Source organism: Neopsephotus bourkii, unplaced genomic scaffold, assembly GCF_033783945.1.
Source record: "Neopsephotus bourkii isolate Nb327-2 ecotype Australia unplaced genomic scaffold, CSIRO-AGI_Nbou_v1 NB_234, whole genome shotgun sequence".
In the NCBI taxonomy this organism is placed as follows: Eukaryota; Metazoa; Chordata; class Aves; order Psittaciformes; family Psittacidae; genus Neopsephotus; species Neopsephotus bourkii.
This window is the reverse complement of record NW_026900744.1, coordinates 11,379,928-11,400,242: the sequence shown is the minus strand read 5'-3', so window position 1 is coordinate 11,400,242 and position 20,315 is coordinate 11,379,928. Positions and strand designations below refer to the sequence as shown.

Sequence of the window (20,315 nt, the reverse complement as noted above, 5' to 3'; positions counted from 1 at the left end):
ATTTCCCATCACTTTAGGAAGTCTGAGTCTGGCTGAGCTGCACACTGAAAGGATTTCATCTCAATATTGTGAACTGGTTCAAGTTCTTTGTAATCTATTTTTTTATTTCCAGTATCTTTGTCTCATCAAAATCAAGGACTATTTTTCTGGATGTAGAGAGGACTGACAAATAAAAAAAAAAGGGGTGGGGGGGAAGAGACACCCCCCATCATGGAATTCTCTTTCAGAACAAGTGAAACTACATATACAAAAGTAAAACCAGACAATAAAAATGTATCCCGAGTGATGAACAATTTAAACAAGACACTAAAATCTCTGTCTCACAACTTTAAATCACATCCTGTGTAAGAACAGTAATAAATGCTTATGGCTAGAAGGTTTTCTAGAGGAACTGTGCCCAGGCGGAGCAGCTTAAGGCTGCTCAGTACCAACCACCAGATCTTTCTACATGAGAGACATAGCAGCAATCTAAGGCTTACAGTTCATTTCTGTTGATTCTTGAGTAAGGGAGTTACCGTTCCCCAGGGAGGGATTTGTGCTGTGGAGAAGAATGGCAGCAAAGTCCCAGGCCCAAGCCCTGGCACTCCACAGCCGCTGCTTCTCCCCAGTGGGAATATGCATGATCAGTCAGGAGCATTCAAGACTGGCTCACTCTCCATGTGAGGAGCTGGGAGCTTGTCTCCATGCACCCACTCACCAGAACCATTTCTGAATCTGCTGCTTTCTAGGGAGAAAGACAGTGAGGATTGAACCACAGGTTCTACCAGACAATGAGCATACTTTCAAACTGAGCGTGTTTGGATAGCAGTAGGTGACCTGATGAGAAGTATCTTGCTAACCACAGTTCAGTCCTCTCTTAGAAATCATTCCTACACGCTCAGTGGGCCCTGGGTGGGGGAAAAAGCCTTCAGGACAACATCTCACCTGTCTCAGCAGACAGGTATACCTCTTCCCATGTATAATCACCCAGGTTCACAGGCTGCTTCAGCCACTGATCCTCTACTAACATCACCAGAGTCATGCGCTGCTCTGGAACAGGATGCAAAAGGCCAACCATGAGATTCATGAGACCTGGGCAGAGAGAAAGCAGTAAGAGGAATGGCTCAGGCTATATTTTAGGCATGCTGGGAGTGCAAAATATGGTTTATATTCAAAGAATGCAGATCATAATAACAAATCCTCCCCATTAAACCCTGGTGCTGTACGATTCTATCACAGTCTTATTCACATGTGCTCAGGTCTGGGAACACTCTTGAGATTTCCAGGTTGTGAAAACAGAGAACTGAGCACAGAATTATGATACTGAAGACGACAGAAGTAGAAACAAATGTCACAGGGACCACCCTGACTCACTGTTTCCAAGCCCAGTCTTATCCTGCAGTCATCCCGTGTTTCCTGTGTGACTAAATATGCACTTCTGGGGTCAGTGAAAGCTTCAAGGATTTATCAGCCAATTGCAGCCCCCTCAAGCCTTATAACCACAGTGCTCCTAAGGACCCCTGAGGATTTGTTGATGGAGATTTTATTAGCCTGACAGGTAATTAGCATTCTATACCTCAAACAGAAAACAAGGCCAATGTATTTTTCCTGTGAGGTCAAGCCATACAATTCATTCAGAAGTTATAAATCCACACACTGTCATCCGTCACCAAAGGGAATTGGGCTTGACTGGTAATAGTTCAATGAGATAAAACTTGCTTTAGAGTTACGTGACTGCCATTTCTGATCTTAAAGTTATTTACTAGACTGATCCTTCCCATCAGGCATTATTTGTTCTGGTTTTCTGAGGTATAACTGAGCAGCTTTTACAGTCATTGCAGTGTACATCTTGAAGCATTTTTTCCAGTCTTCCCTTTTATTTCTGGAGAATAGATATTGCTCACACCTTCCCAAGAGATCTGCTCCTTTAGAAAAGCAAATGGCAAAAAGTTACCTTTTGAGACAGGCCGAGGAGGATTCAGGACAGCTGCCATGGCCTCCTCCAGCTCACAGAAGGGATTCTCTCCAAATACTAGCGTATAAAGGGTGACACCAAGTGACCACATCTCCAGCTCAGGGCCACGGTACCTATGCAGAGATAAACTTGCCTAAACTCAGATTGCACATACATAATAGTGTGCTGAAGAAAGTAAAAACAGTCCAATAATAATAAATAAAGTCAGTTGATAGCACTTATTTCCAATTTCTGTTTTAACATAAGAGATTTCTGAGAATTCTAATAAGGTTCTCACATGTTTTTGAGAAGTCTTCTCCATGTTATGCCTCTCCATGAAGGAAAAACAGAAGAATGGCCAACCAGTTTCAGTTAATGAGTATGTAAAATATGCACCTAGACTTCCACATGTGTAAGCTGGTGACAGGAGAACTTGATCTTCCTCCTTCTTCACCATAAGCCAAAATTATCAAGTAAATATTTAAATGGAAAGTCAGACACCTCAGTGGAATCTCATTTACCTCCTCCCAACCTTTTCAAAGCGTTTTCTGGAAATAAACATTATTGAGATTCTATCTGATAAAAAGGGAGAGTTTCTTCACACAGTAACAGGCTGAATTCCCAGGGCAGCACTGCATTTTCCAGCTCATTCCTAGCAGGGATTTCCTATCCTCCTTGCATTGCTTCCCCCTTTCCCATTAAGAGAAGCTGCTTCAAGGACCTATGAAAACAGCTGTGAACTGCGAGCGAGATAATATACTTGCATGTACAATTAATGTTTATCACCCTGTGATGATAAGGCTTCCCTCCAGGGGTGAGTATGAGACTGCCAGCCTCCAGGTAAAGAGCACTTGGAGAAGGAGAGAATAGGGAAAAGCCAGCTAAGATCTGGGCAGATCATCCAAGACAGGAGCACGACAGGATGCAAGGGAAGAATCCTTGAGTCCAGAGGAGCACAAACATAATGGGGAGATGAACAATGATCAAACTGCAAAAAATTCATACAGGGAAGCAAGTAGGAAAGAAGGGAGCATACAGGATGAGCATTAGAGAGTACAAAACAGACATGGTAAGGGGCAAATTAAAAAGCAATACTTGCTTATACCATCTCTATAGAAGAGCAGCTTTTGGTAGAGACCCATGAGTGCGTAGACACAGGTATGAAGAGAAGGTTAGCAAGCTGATGTACATGTTATGAAAGATTAAGGGAAAGGACACATTCAGGTGCAACCCAATTCATCTAAACTCTTCTACCAGGCTGGTAATTAAACTCAGGCTTGTTCTTCAACTTGGCTCTGATCAGAATCAGACAGCCTGTTAACAGAATTAATCAGAAGAAACTTTGTATGTTTTCAAGCCTGTCACCACAGTGCCCTAGTTTACATGCATTCAAACCTTTACAAGTAATTTCTGCCACTGCAGTGCCCTAAATCTCACTGCAGTTTTCTGTGGTTATATTCTAGTAGAGCACCAATGGCAAAGCAGCTTGGCTTCTCTATTCCACAATTTTTGGTGCAATGGACACAAAAATGACTTTTCAGAGGGTGACGTACGGTTTTCCAGACAGTACTTCTGGTGAGCAGTATTCAATTGTCCCACAGAAGGTATAAAACAATTTGCTGGGTTCCAGGTAGGCAGCTGAACCAAAGTCCACTAACTTAATTGTGAAATCTTCAGCAATGACAATGTTTTCATCCTTGATATCTCTGTGAAGGATGTTTCTACAGTGAAGATACCCAACAGCTGATACAATCTGAAAGAGAAGGAAAGAACTAGGTGTTACTACACCAAGGTGTCCTGGATAATCTATGTGGCATCACTCAGTTTCAATAGCCACATTTTGGCTTTTTTATACATATATATATAAACAAGATCCTAATTTTGGTAACAGAAAATAAACTCAGGCATGTCTGTCAGCTTTGCTGCAGTAGGGTATCTATCTTGGGAGAGACTTAAAATAGCTTTTGCTTGCTTTCCTCTCACAAATGTGCAGGAAGATGGCATATGTGCTTGGTTTTTTTTGGTTAGAATGTGCTTTTTTTTTTTTTTTGGTTAGAAGCATCAGAGCTTACTGTTACATTCCTGCAGGTTACTCTATTTTTATCCCAGCTTCATTCAGAGGGTCCTTTGATTTATCCAGAAGCATATTACTGTGTGCCTCCAATAATGCAGGATGACAAACATTTAAGAGTGAAGCTTGGTATAAATAATAAAGTCACTCCTAATTTCCATTCTTCTTTCTGCACGACTCACGCTGTAGTGCCATAATTAAGAATAGCATCAGAATTTTATCACCTTGGAGACAATCGTGATTCCTACCATAATACATTTGAGCAAGAAAAGCAGATGGCTAAGGAAAAAAAGTTTCTATTTATAATACAAAACTCCCTCTGCAGAAAAATACTGTCCAGGTCTGAGGTAATGAAGCACCCCTACAGACTCAAGGTGATTTAGGAGAAGGGCTTATCCCTCACAAATCTAAAGGGACCATTGACTGCAATTTCCACCTTCCATCAGCACCCCACACAAGGGGAGTGTTCAATGTGTTACCAAGTGCAAAGTAATCCTTTCATACCTTTGAGGAAGAAATTTACTCCAAAACACATGAGGGGGAAGTGCCTGTTATGGTTAACTCAATGAACAGAGGACAGTTTAGCTCTCAGATGAGTTCCTGACTCACAGTCAACTACCTTGAGTTATTTTGCATTATGCTACATTAAATTTCAAGATAATTTCTTGATATTAAATTCCTTAAAAAGACAAGAGTCTATTACCCCCACAACCAATATAAACCAAGCATTGGTCTACGTGAAAGCGTAGTTTTTAGTGGTGCTTGGGGCAACTTCTGTGCACTTTCCTCCTTCTGCCTAGGGTATGTGGCTGCTACACGGGTGGTCATCCTGATGACAGGGGCTGTGTGCTGCTCCCATCACAGCCAAGAGGCAATGGATTTATAGGAAATCCTTCTTTTATTAACCAAATTTTAGCTGCATGTAGCAACTGTACATTCCCAGTTCTCACCTGTCTGAATATATAGCTGGCTAGTGGCTCATCCAAGTTGTGCTGATTATCAATGAATGTAAAGAGATCCAGACCAGATCCATGCTTCTCCATCACCAGCTGGAAGAAGTGTTCATTTTCAAACACATCCAGCACCTATAAGTAACAGGCTCTTTTAATCAGGTGCTTCATCCTCAAACTGCCTTTTTACTTAAGCAAACCCTGCTCTCCTCTTGGAGAGTTAATCAACGAGTTTTATAATCTTCGAAGTCTCATTTCACTGAGCACAAAAGTTTCTTGAAAAAAGATCAGAATTAAAACAGAGCAGAATTAAAACCAAGAAGAATTCTCTTTTGAGGACCCCCCCCCCCAACAACCACCAAACAACAACCTCAAACGAGAGGACTCAAGATATGTATCCAGATTATTTCCTGAACTAGTACAGGTTCAGATGTGACATCACACTTCCAAGATATGCATCTCATCCTCCTGAAATAACATATAGGCTTTTTTTCCTATTAACAGATTTCCTGTTACAGTCAGATCTAAGTTGACATCGTTTGCTCAGGGTAAAAGTGTTGAAGCCAGTGACAGTCTTCTGTAACATACCCTCCAAACCAAAGCAGGATAAGTAGGTTCTTTTCTTTCCTGAAAAGGTAGATTTTAATACAGGACATTTCTTCAGTCCTGAAGAGAAACATGAGACACCAAGTATTCAAAAGGAGCCATGTGATGCAGTTCAGACCGTGTTCACTCTGAGTTCACTGTACCTTAATGATATTGGGGTGCTGCAGCTTCAACAGGATTGCAATTTCTTGAGTCACTCTCCCCAAATCAGGATCATCTACCCAGCAGTCCTCAAGCACTCTCTCCTTCCAGATGAACTTTACAATGACCTGCACAGATAACAGCATTCAGCATCAGCTGCAACAGTATGGCTTTAAGTCATACTTTTTAAGTCATGGTAAGTCAATTTCTAGGAAAAGTGTTAGTGAGCCATATTACTAGAAGTACAGAAGTAAACCAACCCAATGTGCATTGCTTATAGTATCTTTAAACATATTTAAACTAATTTAGGCCTAGAAGCCAAGCAATGCACAGAAATCAAATGTATGTATTTTCTTGTTATGGATGCTATGAAATTCAAAAGCTTTGTCAGGACAGCTCTTTTATCAGTTACAACAGTGTTGGCTTCTGGCATAGAGGTACAGTGGAGGGACATGAGCATTTAACACTCATGAAGAGAAACACCAGCACTTGCCTCTCAACACCCAAATACTTCTGCTGATAGAGGAGGGTCCCATAACCTCAGCATGTCTACTCCACATTTTTGAGCTTTGGCATGACCTTGAAGTTTGTCATTCTCTTTAGTAACAGAAAACCTGTAATTCTGTTAAGCTTAATATATCCTTCCTTCAGCAGGTTAAAGTAGATACATGGCCAGTGTCATTCTGTGCCTGCTGTCTTAAATAACATTGATATACTGTTATATTCATATACATCAGTGCAAACATTTTGCTGGCCTGTTTCCATGAGGTTAGTGATTTCAGATTTCTATTTAAATAAAGGAAAAGCCCAGCTACCAAAACTCAACTTTTAATAGTGTAGTGTCGACATAACACTACACTATTACTCTAACCTTCAGTTTTCATCCAAATTATTGCAATCAGATCTAAAAGAAATATTTAACCTCTTGATGATCTTTCTTGCCCCTGGCAGTCCAGACAAAGCCAAAAGATCCTTTGCCAATAAGACTGAGAGTGTTATAGTTTTCTGCATAATCTCCTTCACATGCCCTTAGACCCTCAAGCTCTTCAGCTCCTCGGGAATTCTCAAAAGGTGAAGTTGATCTGGTGGCCTAGGTACAGAGAAAAAGAAATAGCAAGAAAAAAAAATGAACAAGCCATAGAATCATGTTTATAAAATGAAGTAAATACTGAAGAGAAAGTACACACCTGCAATAGCTAAAAGCAGTGATACTTGGTTTTGATAGCAAGAACTGCGTATCACCATACGAGAAAAGCCAACAATCAGCTCTCAGCAGCTACAAATACTGCTTAATTCACAGAAAGGTAAAGGAAACAGAAGCATATGCACCTTAGATGCTTGCACAAAATTCTCTCTGTGAGTAGGAAAATTAAGTCCTTGTGGTCTATCACCACAGCAGACACAAAGAGCAAACAAGTTCAAGGCATACCCTCCTAAATGTTAACATCCCAGTAAAATCCCTAGTAAAGAAACACCACATGCTTTCCTACCAAGGCCTACAACACTGCATGAAAATTTAACCACAACGTAAGTTTGTCTTCCTCTGAGGAGAGAGCTTGGGCTTGTTTGTCTCTGCAGTTACTAAGTTTCTCCACCAAAGATGGCATCTACAATGTGTAACAGAACATCTTTATGACATACACAGCCTTCCATCCTGAGAGGAGCCAACAAATCTCACAGGAGCATTTGTTTTGAACAATGAAATTTGGAGTTATACATGGAATTATCAGAATTGCTTATATTTTGACATACGTGTACATGGAAGATGGTTTTCTAAAAGGAAAAATATTCCAAATAGTAGGTTTTGCCAATAGCCAAGCTTTTCACTCGAATATCTACTTTATCTCCCATCTCATTGATTAGGCAGGGGAGGGAGTGTCTCATCTGCAGTACATTTCAATAAACAGCAGCTCCTAGAGGCTCCTGTAGTTTGGAACCGTCACCACTATACAGGTGATACCTATGTATGGACTTCACTGTTAAGGTCATCATAAAATCCAGCTGTGTAAAGACCTAGAGAATAGATCCATTTATTCAAGGAATTTAGAAGCTCAAGCAGTTTTCTTTTGTTGCCACAGGTTAGTCAGTGGAAGTTTTCAGCCTGGTATTTCCTTTCTTAATAAGGTTCTGTCATTGGTGCCACGGACTTAAAAACCACACTGATGCAAACTTCTGTTGTAGACATAATTAGAGCAGCCCAAGAACAAATTGGGTGGTTTCATTGTTCAGCCTGGGAAAGGGAATTCCACTAAGCAAAACACACACTACCAGAATGTTACAAAGCAGCAATTTGAAACATTTCTTTTGAGGTAAAAATAGCGAAACAAAGAAAGAGCAATATCCACCCATAACCACGTGACATTTTAGGTTTAAAACCTTTTTGACTTTAGCTTCAGCTTAGCAGTCAAACAAGGACATGCTCAGTATTACATAACAGTAGGATTTCTTACTTCTCCAAGACTATTTGTAGAAAGATCAGCAATAGACTGGGCAGAGCTTGCTAGACTGGAGAGCAAAAGCTGACTCTTTGCTCCAGCTTCCTTCTGGCTCTTCAGAAGGTCTTTCACCACCCAGACACAGAAAAGCATGGCAGGGTCCTGCAGTTCTACACGTTTCACTTCAAAGAGTATACCTGTAGAAACAGGTAAGTTAAAATGGTACAATGAGATTTTAGAGTTGAACGGGACCGCAGACATTTTAGGACAAAATTCTGAGCTCTTATCAAAGTGACATTATTTATCTGGGGAATACCTACCCAGGAAAGAACCACCAGACGGGCTGACAACAGCACGGCTACTCAGAGATAGTTGGCGGCTACATCCATGGTTCCCAACCCACAGCAGAAATTTTTGTCAGTGTTCAACTGTGATTATTAATTTCACATTGCTACTCTAAATTACACCAAAATGGGGATTTTATACAACAAGCCGCTGAATCCAGATGAATGACTTAATGAAACTCAGTCCATTACACAATTTAAATACAAGTTTTAGAATGGAGCTTACGATTTCTGTTAAAAAAAAAAGTTACTCAGTTCAAGCCTTTTAGTTATGTTTTGAGACTATTTCTGACTAATTCAGTCAGGATTAACTTCTTAGTAACTTTTTACTTTATACACCTGCTTTTCTAATACCCTCTGAGTAGACTGTAATACCATTTTTATTTTAGATGCTAGAGCTTCTTCCTTTCTCTCCACCCTAAGCTTCTAACCAGAACTGTCTGCCTTCTGCAAAAGTGTGGGTGGAAAAGAACACCCCAGTAGGAGTTTTGGGAAGGGGAGAAGTAGGCTTAACTTACTTAATTGTGACCCATCTCTGTGGCAGCAATTGCCAGCGTAGCTGCCTTCCAGAATCTCCAAGGTCAAAGGAGCTGCTGGGTTCAGCCTTCCTTCTTGTTTCACTGGGGTTGATGTTATTTTTATGTCCATATTTTGTTGCCCATGCAGCTGACAGTATTTTTCAGGACTACATTTGCTCTTCAGTGGGTTTCTGTTGATGTTGTCCCCCATGGTCTCTGCAACAGTTTCAGGCTTCTTAATAAATGCTTTGGAGGATTCTTCAGTCTCTTCTAAAGGCCTTTGGGAGGCCAGCCACTCAGAACCATTTTCTGTAGCAACACCATTCAACAGCTGCTTTTCTTGCCCAGTTGAAAAGGCACTGGTACTCTGAGTTAGCATACTGCCTACACCCAAGTCCACTGCGTCACAGGATGCTCCTACATGAGTTGCAGTAATACCTAAACAATTGTCTGAGTGCCTCCTGACATCAATATTCAGACCCAGTACCTCAAGACCAGAGCAAATGCAGTTCAGCTCAGTGTCTGATTCTTTAACATCTTCAGAGGTTGTGGCAACTGCTGCAGAAGCACTGCAACCCATTTTATTTCCTGAGCAGACATCATGGATAGTATTTCTTCCATTTGCAAAGAAGGATGAAGCATTATTTAGCAGACAGTGTTCAACCACAGCGTGCTCAACGCTGGAATGTTTTCCATCACATGTGAAGTCCGAGTTTGACAACTGCCCTGTAGTCATATGGTTTTGAAATTCTTGTCTGCAGTCTGGTGTTGTCCCAGACCATGGCTCATCTTTTGTTGGTGTTCCAGGTGAGTTACAAGTGACATTTGAAGGCCGCTTAATTAGGGCATAGGATTCAGTATCTAGATTGTGTTCTAGCCTAGAACAAACAGGCAACTGTTGTGAATTAAGTTTAGTTAGCTGAATTCCTTTAACTGTGTTCTTTTTGACCGGGTGGCCTTGCTTAGCATGAGTAGTTGCTTAGCATGGGTAGCTGAAGTTGCTGGAGCCTTAAGAAGCAACAACCTGTGTTTAGTTATGTAAGCAAAAGCCAGTGTAAATTACACCAATGCAAACTGGAAGATAAAGAAGATGTATCCTTAGTAAGGAACAAAAACTGGAGTGACAAGAAAGAATTTCCTGTCCTTCACATACTATGGCTTCAAGGCCACAAATGAACCCAATGATAGACAAGAGACCCCAGACGAAAATTCATCATTGGACCAGCAACGGCATGGGATGGTGCAGTGCGTAAAATGTAAGGGTATGAAACCTCAGGAATTTCTTTGTTCTGGGTCCCTCCCTGGAGGCATCCAGCTCAAGCTGGTCCTATTCCTGTACCACTCAATTATTACACTGCTTTTCTAAGAATCAGATGTCTGAGGCTGCTGTGGAAAACCCAGGGTGAAGAATTTTCTTTAACAGCAACTAAGCAACATTTACTGTAGCAGCTTGTCCCCAGGCATCAGCAGAGAACTGATGCTTCAGCTTTTCATATGGTAACCTGCAGATCTGATTCTGCCATGGCAGGTTTCAGGGTAAGACTCTCCATGGGGGGCTGACAGCCCATCAGTAGCAAGACTGTCTTTACTGCAATGGTTCAAAGTTATTAGTGATAACACAATGGTAAAAGATTGAGAGAACTGTCATACTGCCATATTGTATAATACCTGCTCTTCTGTTACTATGGTCACTATTCAAAACCTGCACCAACTGCTTTATTTTCTGAAGTTTAAAAGAAAAAGCAAAAAGCTGTTGGCACAGACATTCAAGATCCTAACAAATTCCATTTTGACCAAATAAGAGCAAGTACACTTGAATGGCACTTTTCCCTATGAATTATTTCCTTCTCTAGCTTCATTTCTAAGTATAGATCATAGACAACTTACCACAACAAAAAGCCAATACATATGGCAGGATACTTCCAGACCTCAGAACAGATCCTTTGTCTGTCCAACAGAAGATGGACATCCCTAACCACCACCAATTTAAGTATGGTTCAATAAGGCCCACAGTACAAGGTATTTTATAAACATTTCTATGAGTAAAAATACAAAATAGAAACACAACCCATGCAAGAGAGCACTTAAAATCCAAATGTGATATGAGAGACATAAACGCAGGAGAGCACAAGAAAGTTCTTGCTCTAAAAAGCAGCAAGAACTGTGCTGTAATAGACTATACATTAAAAAGGGCAGTAAATGTTTTCTGACGGTTAGAATTTTTAATGCAGAAGGCTTAAAATTTGAATTAATATAAACCATGTAGGTACTTGAGGAGACTTTCTAACCTTATAGCAGGAAAAAGACCTGGAAACATACAATACAAATGTCTGGATTTAAGTAATACAGTAGCCTGTTTTAACAGATGACCTGACAGCTACACCAAGCACCAGAAGGAACAATACTTAGAATTCATTCCAGGTAACCTGGCTTCAGTGCAACACCAGCTGGTGGATACCACAGAAGGAGATAAACATCCACTGTTTCTGATTTAGCAAAGACAGAGACGAGCTACCTTCCCTAGTCTGGATGAAGCATTTGGTCCCCTTAAAAGATGGAACTCCTGCAACTTTACAATTGTAGGTTGCACAGATCTAAATTAAAATCTAAGGTCAGCAAAACTCAACCTGTCTTGCAAATAGCACTCGGATTCTAAAAACAGTAAAGTGTAGAAGGCTCTTGTTACATATTCCCACAGACATCACAGAGGTGACAGAACAGTTTTTGCTGGTGATTGCCACCACATATGTAAATATGCAGTCTATGAAATGCCTACCTATTCGAGGGAATGGGTGCCACTTCAGGAGGTGAGGGAGTAGAAAAGAAACCGGTCACATTCTTTTGTTTAGTCTCATCATGCATTAATTTTTCATCTTTGTGTCTTCTTTCCAGTTTCTGCTCTTCATCTCTTGACAGAAGGCTCGATACAGATGCAGCCAAGAAGCTGCCATCTATACCAAACAAGAAACAAAACCACACCAATTTCACCTTTTCGGAGACTACAGTGGTTAAAAACAATCTTGCAAATGCCTTGGTCTGTCTCATCCCTAAGGAACTGAGTATAAAAGAGTAGATTAAAGCAAGGTGGTCCAAATACGAACACTCCACTCTACTTTGGCTTGAGAAATCATCACATGCAGGAGTGTAAAAGCTCCACGGGTGCAAAAATTTGTTTTCCTACCAAAGCTCCTGGGTTAGCTACTTGAAGCTCAGAGATGTACAAAAAGGCCAGGGACCACACAGAGACTAGAGTTAATGTTAGACAAATAGCAGCAGCAAAAAAAAAAGGAAAAAAAAAAAGGGCAAAACACACAAACACTCTCAATTCCAAACACTTTAAATGAAAAGTTTTAGACTGCATTTATAGAACTCACAGAAATTGTCAGACAAAAGTATACAGTCTAAAAAATGGTTAAGGGAAAGAATAAGAAAAGAACTTTCCTTCTCCAGTGACAACAGATCAAAAGAGAAAACCACAAGTGTGCAAGATTAAATAAACCAAGTATTGCTGCTGCAGAAGAAGGGAATGAGTAGACAAATCTATATCTGAATCTAAAAGAATCTTTCCATTTAATAGAGGCTGAGTGCCAACAATGCTTCCTCACTGAAGAACAGATCCTAGATTAAAGGCATCACTTCGTCAAAGAAATACCTAAGACATTGCACACTGTCTGTTAATTCTTCTTCGTTCCAGCAGTGTGCATTGGTTTCAATGCACATGTGCATTTTTAAGTAAAGAGAAAAAAAACAACAAAACAACCCAGGGGAAAAATACCTCAAAACAACAGAGACAAAACCAGTATAAAAGATTTGTTGTGGCAGAGATCACAGAATCGTAGAATAAAAGTATGTACTTGGTTGTGTTCTCTCTTTTGGGCAGAGCTAGCTGGAAAGACAGATCTGGAGACATGAGGCTTCCCTGCTTCTGTTTATCCTGTTGTGTGCAGGGAAATAAAATTTTGTTAAATTCTTTGTAAATGCAGTGAACTGCATCACAAGAATATGTGATGCCTCCTACTAAAACTCCACAGCAACAACACTGCATAGTAGCCAGCAACATAAGCCAATTCAGAAGAATATTAGAATTCTCCCTTACAATATCAGCCCTGTCTGTAGCTCTGCTGCAATACTGCCACAGAAACTGTATTTTACGCAACTTAAAATACTCAGAGATCCTAACAGCGGAGGGAATGAAAGGGAAGTGCTTGTTAAGTACAAAGTATTCTCCACTAACAGTGTAATTTCCAACTTGGATATTCAGTTTCATCGTTTTAGCAGCAAAGAAAGAAGCACAACCTCAGGTGAACAATTCAGTTTACCTTAGGGTCTTAGCGGAAAATCAAATTTAAAAACTGCACAGAGGTACATTGGTTTTATAAAGCATGTTCCTATGTTCATAGGCAAAGCTCTCATCTCTGTAATTTTAACTTTGTTCCTTAATGTTACTCATTTTGCTTTGTTAGAGCAACCAGAGCCAGCTGCATGGCAGGCAGTAACATCTTCAAAGATGCGCTCACCCTCTGTCCCCATGGAGCCGTCAAGAGGAGGTAATGGCAAAGAACAGTCACTGCTTCTCTCCATGTTGTTATAGAAACCAGGGATCAGGAATGTAATGTTCTAAAACACAGAAGGAAACCTTATAAATCTAAGCTGACTCTCACAGGTTAGGGACAAATGCTAACAATCTGTATTTGTGAACCTGATTCTAATGGATAGACAGGCAAAAGCGATCCATGTGACTTACAGAGCACATCTAAGTGTGCAGCTTGCTTTTGTGCTAGTTGAAACCCACATGAGCTCAACACTGCAAAACTTATCAATTACAGTAAGGGAATGTAGTTATCATCATACAGCTCACTCACCAAACATGTGAAACACAGGCTTTGTGACAGACATGAGTATAAAAGACAACTTTACAATTCTAACGGATAAACTGCCAGACATAGCAGTCTTTTGGGAGGGATTAAACCTCCTGCCTTACCTTTCCCAACAGTTCTTTCTTCTCATAGCCAAAGAGCATTAAAGCAAAACTATCCTTGATGCCACAGATGGTTCCATCTGACTTGACAGTAATAAGACCACTGATGGTGAAGAAAACCACGACTGTAGCAGAGTAATGATAGCCTGTGAAAGGGCTGCCTTTTTCTGCCTGCAGAACACCATTTTTCTGCACTGTCACTTGATCCTCCTCCAGAAGGCATACTTGCAGCTTTAAACTGAGAGGAAACATGTTACCCTCTCTGGATCTGCCTACAGCTCGCTGGATCCTGAGGTTCTGAATTAAAGCAAAAAGAAAAAAAAACAAACAGGAAACCTCTAACTAACCAAATGGTTTGGTGTTATTTCAGTATTCACATAAAATTACACAGGAACCTTTTCAGGAAAGAGAACAGGAAAAGAAAAACAAACCAATCCTGTGAGTACCAAAATGAAGAAAGTCTGGTTTCCTAAGGATTTGGAATCCAATATTAAACTCCTTTACGAACAGCCTGATGAAGAGACCAGGGAAGTCCATGCTACAGCTTTCCAGCAAATAAGGCATTAATACAGCCACTTTCAAATATCTAGCTGGCCACTTTAATGACATTTGCAGGATCTGCATATCCTTTTAGTCTTTCACTCCTCAGAGTGACATGACGGAATTCACTGAAGAATGCAAAGGAATTTTAAGGAGCTTTCAGAGACAGCATGGTTTCCTAAAAAGCCAGGATTGGAGAAAAGTGTCTTTCCCCAGGTTCCACAATGACAGGCTGGGGCTTGGTCTCTTTCCTAGAGAATAGTTAGGAAATATTCTGCCAGCAGCTCCATAAATTTTTCAGGGGACTTCTGCTTCTCTCTGAAAAGGCTTTCTTGTTACAGAAGCAAGGGAAAACCATGTGCACCTGTTTTCCAAATGGGAAGGGTACAGAATCACAGAATCATAGAATGGTTTGGGTCGGAAAGGACCTTAAGATCATCTAGTTCCAACCCCACTGCCATGGGCAAGGACGCCTCCCACTAGACCAGGCTGTTTTGGAAGAACATCGTTGGTGCTTATACTGTACCTCTGGGATTTTTTTGTCTAGAGGAGGGATCTGCACAGAAGGAATCAGGTCCTTTATGTGGAGCCCAACTACTTCTTCCAATGTTGGGTAGCCATGGAGATGGGCAAAATGGAGGTCACATGATGTAATCTCTCCCTTGGGAAGAACATTTATTTTAATTTTAGTATTTTAGCCACAGTCCACTCAATCTCTTAACAACAGTTTTGGCAAATATCTAAGCAAATGCAGGAAGTTTCATTCTGTAGCCCCTTCATGTATAAAACTAATTAATAAAAACAGACACAGCATAATGCAATACTACACCAACATGATCATGCAGACAGACTGCCTCTTGCCATAGGAGAAAAGCAAGGGTAACCAGTGCTCCTCACAATGCTTTTCCTCAGCAAGCTGATCCCTTCACAAGGGCATCCCTGCCATGAATAACCAACCCCCTGCCAAACCATCACTGTTCAAGTCTATGATGTCCCTGAAGGAGAAACAGGGTATTTTAACGTAACTTGTTGCACAGGTGAAGGTGAGTTGTATGGGAGATAGATGCACAGGTCCTGCATGTGCATCCCCATTTCAGGCAGTGCTTCATGTTCACAAACAGTAACACGCCTACTGGCTTTTAGACACATCTCATTTGCACATCAACTCTCACAAACTGCAGACTCATTTGATCATTAAGAAAACACTTACGTCAACTGTGAAGGAAACAGAAGCTGAGAGTCTTTCCACTGGTTCAAGCACAACCACACAACACTGCTTGTCCTTGCTTCTTATTTGCCTCAGCCAGACTGAGACAGGGATCTTCTCTTTAAGATGGCCTATGACATCCACCTTTCCAAAGGATTCAGAAATGTAGTCAGAACTTACTAGGTTACTTAGCAAGAATTTCAAACAAGAATAAGATATTAAGCCAAGAAATATCCCCGTCATTGTGAGAAAAACATTGTTTCTTGACTACTGGTTCTTTTACTGGAAGAAACACAGTTTTAATATAGAGATGAAAAGGTTTGCAAATAATTCACTGATGATACACAAAATGTTATTGCTTTTGTATCTTGTCTTGCTGCCTCAGGAAACCTAAAGGCATTTCCTTCAGCATGAGATACGTGCCAATCTTACATCTTGCATTCAGTGCAAAGTGCTTTTCAGAGATGCCTTGTGTAAGGAATGTCCCCTGGTGCTAATGAATACCAATATAACTAATGTTACATTAGTAACGTAGTTCTCACTTTCAGCTGCAAAAACAGCAGTTCAGTTTCTTGTGGGAGGAGCTTCTTCTTAAAGCAGAAAATGTTTATCTTGTAACCTGCAGTGTTACTATCAAGCCTTTTATCATTTTTATGTGATCTTGACAAGAAGGGGTTTATAAATTACACAGTGACTCCCATAAAGTATAGGAGCATATACCCATTGGAATGGCTGTAGCTTTGAATTAGTGCCTTTATCAGACATTTAATTTTAATCCTGGATTTCAGTGAATCAAACTTAAAATATTCCGCCTCCCCCACCCCCATGCAATTAGAGATTCAGGAAGATCAAGCTCCGAGATGCTGGCAATTTCAGTACAAAAATAACACACCGAGAAGAATATGAGCTCATTTTCAAAGTATTTTCTAGTGACAACTCACAACAGCAGTGGCAAAAAAAATCGTTTGGAGATATTTTTCATGCAGCTCTCTTATAAACAACCCTGCTATAGGCAAAATACCAATTCCACTCCTTTGCACCAATTGGGGTGTTTTGGCACAGATATTTCACAGTATTTGACTTACTGTAACTTTGTGATATGCGCAATGCAATTTAAAATAATTTTTGAAGTTTTTAAAAGACCAGACAATAAGGAACTTTTCCATAACAGGTTTTTTCATGCTAAGCGATTGAATTGATTTTCTTTTTTAGAAAATCTAATGTCCCTTAAGTTCTGGTTTGGTCAATCATCATGACTATACATGCTGGCAGCTGCAAGGCTCTCATGGGTGCCCCTCAAACCATCTTTTGCCCTTTGAATTCCCATATCTGCAAACTTTTAAACCAAGCAGTCCTACAAATGCCATAATTGCCAAATCCCCATAAAGTTAAATATATCAGGGAATTATACTGAGAATGTTAATAAACCCCAACCAACTAAACCCAAACCAGACCATACAAAACCACTCTATATGGTGGAGAACATTTTCTTGAACTTTTCACATACCACGGTTCCTGAAACTACAGGTGAACATTCATCAGTTTCTATGTACTCCTCACCAACAGCTTCCCATGCATCTTGACTGGATTTGGATATAAAGTGGGACAGCTTTTGACCAATGAGTTCCTGACTGCTGCACCCAAGGAGCTTGCAGGCTTTGTCATTAGCCACCAGGATCTAGAAAAGGGGAAAAAAACCCAACGCAAATCACCAAAACAAAAGAAAGAATAAAAGCTCTAAGCTGTGTTCACATATCATCATCTCCTCAGGCAGTTGATTTAATGTCTTGTAATATCCCTTCCTCCTGGTGGCTCCTTAAGTTCTGCATTCTTCACAGCTTACTAAGGCTTCTTATTCTAGGATATCCCTTGCCCACATGTCTTCTTGGTTAAGAGGGTTTGAGACATTGCTTTCCTTTTAGGTTTCCTGATTTCTTTTAACTGTAAATAATTACACACATGGAGGCAAAACTATGAAGCTGTATTTACAAGCAAAGCCTGGGCAAGCCACAGAATTTATCCCTGAAGGCATGCAGCAATCACACTAGTCACTGGCATACTTAAGCCTCTGTTACAGAGCAAGTCAGAATTAGACACCTTTAAGATGGGTAAGCACGAACTGTCAGTTCAAGTTAAAAATGGCACAGCTCTTTAAAGTTGTTGGTACTCAAATTAATATTCATGTTTACTCTCAGAACAGGAGAGAAATTCTCTCCCTCCCAATGCAAAAAAGCGTATTTAGAGGGCAGATAGAGACCTCATGCCATCACAAACCCATCCCAGGGCTGGCACTTAAGAGGAAGAAGGCTTGAAGCACCTTCTGTTTTCCTTTCTTCCTTCATGCCACTTCACAGCTGCAGCCTTCTTTATTCCATTTTTCTGTTTGAAAAAAGATTCAAGACAGCTGTGCTTCTGCTACTGCCTTGTATATTTTGCTTACTACAACCTGCAATGGAAGTAAATGTGTTGCCTTTATAAGACTATTGAGTTTGAGCAGGCTATAAAAGACCTTCATGTCACTCTAGCTGCCTTCAGATGCATGTAAGAGTAACAGGCATTTCAGCCTGTCTGATGTCATACAACCTATACCAGTTACAGCCTGTTTAGTTTAGCACTTACTACTGCAAATACCTCTGTTGTGCTGACATCCACAGTGAAGATGGCTTTGTTTGGGGTGCGTGCAGCAGTTGAGAGGTACTGGCTGGACTCCTCAGCAAGGGTAAGCAAACGAGAGCAAGAAGAAGAGCTTCCAATGGAAGTGGAGAGAGATGAAGAAGCCCACCGAGCTCCTGAGTTACCAAGTTTCCTGGTACAAATGTTATGAGCTGCCAGTGAAGTCAAACAGTAAGAGCTCCACTTCTCTCCTGGGAAGGTAAAAATCAAGATCAGCTATATAGCTCTACCAGTCTACTACAGTATTAGGGGAATGAATGAAAAAAATTTAGCTGTCAGCTGAAGCAACTGTCAAGTAATCCCAAAATACATATTCCTAAATCTTTAAAGAAATTACAAGAAAATAGAATCAATGAAACTAAGGAAAACGGAAACAGTTCTAATAAACATGTACTCGAATCACAGCCACTGGAACAATTAGTCTGTAGGTTAGAAAAGAACTGCCAACACCTATAAAACTCAACCAGACCAGTTCACGTTTGTTTTTCACTTAACAGAGTTTAAAAGGTTTTGAAATCTCTCAAGATTGAAGCTGTTATTAAATGCAATTACAGTAAGTGTTCAAGCCCCTATTAAATACTGCATTAGTCAGAATCCAGTTAATTAACTGTTCAGAAGATGTGACACTGAAATACCTGTGCCCACACCAGTATTTTATGTTACACAATGCCAAGTGACTGTAGCGAAATTTTCAAAGCTTTTGCCTGTAAAAGATGTTTTCTTGGGAAGTGGCATCAGCAGCCAAATGCCATCGCTCCACTCCCAAAACAGGAAGCAGCTCTAAATGTCTAGCAGTAGTAGACATTCAGTAGACTGGTAGAAGCATTATGAACAACTCATCACAAGGACATCTCTGCACTTATGTGCTGCATACAGTATGAAAATGATAATCATGATAAAGCAGGGAGACTTGTATCTGGATGCACTATGAACTGCAAAGAACTATAAACTCCTAACAGAATCCAGAACATCTTTCTCCTTATTTCAAACTCAGGAGATTGCAGGGTGGTCTGATGACAGTCAATAAAGGTTGCCCAGGGACAAGTACAGGTGCAGATCAACTATCCAGCAACACCTCTCCTGTAAACTCTCTCAGCCTGCAGTAATGTATGGCTCAGATATTTATTGAACAAGCACTTCCTGGCAGCTACTTATTGCTATCACCTCTAGGTTTGGGAGAGAGAAGGAGGAAGATCTGAAACCTTATGAAACACATCACCTTCACTGACAACACATTAACTAGATCTCAAAATACAGTGCTCACCAGAGAGAGATGCTCTAAGCCGGCAGAGTTGAGAGAGCTGGCTTTTCCTGCTTTTGCTGGCCCTGGGGTAGGATCGATTTAGCTTATCAGAGTCATTCAGGTGAGCACGGTCTAAGCCTACTGATGAATGCAGAAGGCTCCCACTCCCTTCAGAGTGACTATAAGCCTCGGCTGCCATTATCACCCTCTGGTTGCCACGCCACACCGAAGGAGCCACCATCTGCAACAGAAACAAATTCAGTCAGGCACTATCGCTTGGATCACTGAGGTTCCTTCTAACCCAAAGCAGCCCTGTCAGCTATGGCAAGACTGCAGCTCGTTCTTGCATATCCCAATCAACTTTTTGTCTGTGTTTGTTAACGCAAAAGTTAACAAATAGCCAACTCTCTTGACTATTACCCTGTTCACGCAGTATAGAATACCTGTGATCGACAGGACACCTCCATCATATTCTGTAAGAGCCACCAAGCATCCAGACAGACACGCCGTCCCCGTTCTTGCTCCAAAGTTTTAAAAGCTTTGGTAGTTTGGAAAGTAATTCCAGGTTTGGGTCAGCGAGCGCGGCACCGCCAGCCCGCCCGCCTCCTGCCTGCCCGAGCCACAGCCCGGCGGCCACCGCCCCTCAGGTCGGTCACCACACAGTCGGAGGGCGCGA

At 40.9% G+C, this 20,315-nt stretch overlaps 1 protein-coding gene across 2 annotated transcripts; it reads right to left on the bottom strand.

The window, feature by feature from the left end:
- Positions 1 to 74: 74 nt before the first annotated feature.
- On the bottom strand, positions 75 to 20,240 carry PASK (PAS domain containing serine/threonine kinase). Of its 2 annotated transcripts, XM_061345300.1 has the most exons (18): positions 20,083 to 20,239; positions 19,661 to 19,880; positions 18,355 to 18,587; positions 17,231 to 17,401; positions 15,727 to 15,867; positions 15,043 to 15,177; positions 13,980 to 14,273; positions 13,516 to 13,615; positions 11,775 to 11,949; positions 8,999 to 9,876; positions 8,152 to 8,333; positions 6,624 to 6,791; positions 5,704 to 5,829; positions 4,955 to 5,089; positions 3,487 to 3,686; positions 1,934 to 2,067; positions 925 to 1,071; positions 75 to 724 (listed from the first exon to the last, which is right to left on the bottom strand). In XM_061345300.1, the coding sequence occupies exons 1-18, from the start codon at positions 20,107 to 20,109 to the stop codon at positions 624 to 626; spliced, it is 3,567 nt and encodes a 1,188-aa protein (XP_061201284.1). In that variant the 5' UTR covers positions 20,110 to 20,239; the 3' UTR covers positions 75 to 623. The 2 variants fall into 2 exon arrangements, with proteins under 2 accessions (XP_061201284.1, XP_061201285.1); XM_061345301.1 differs by lacking the exons at positions 75 to 724; positions 925 to 1,071; positions 1,934 to 2,067 and adding an exon at positions 1,794 to 1,904 and having other exon boundaries at positions 20,083 to 20,240.
- Between the last annotated feature and the right edge of the window lie 75 nt (positions 20,241 to 20,315).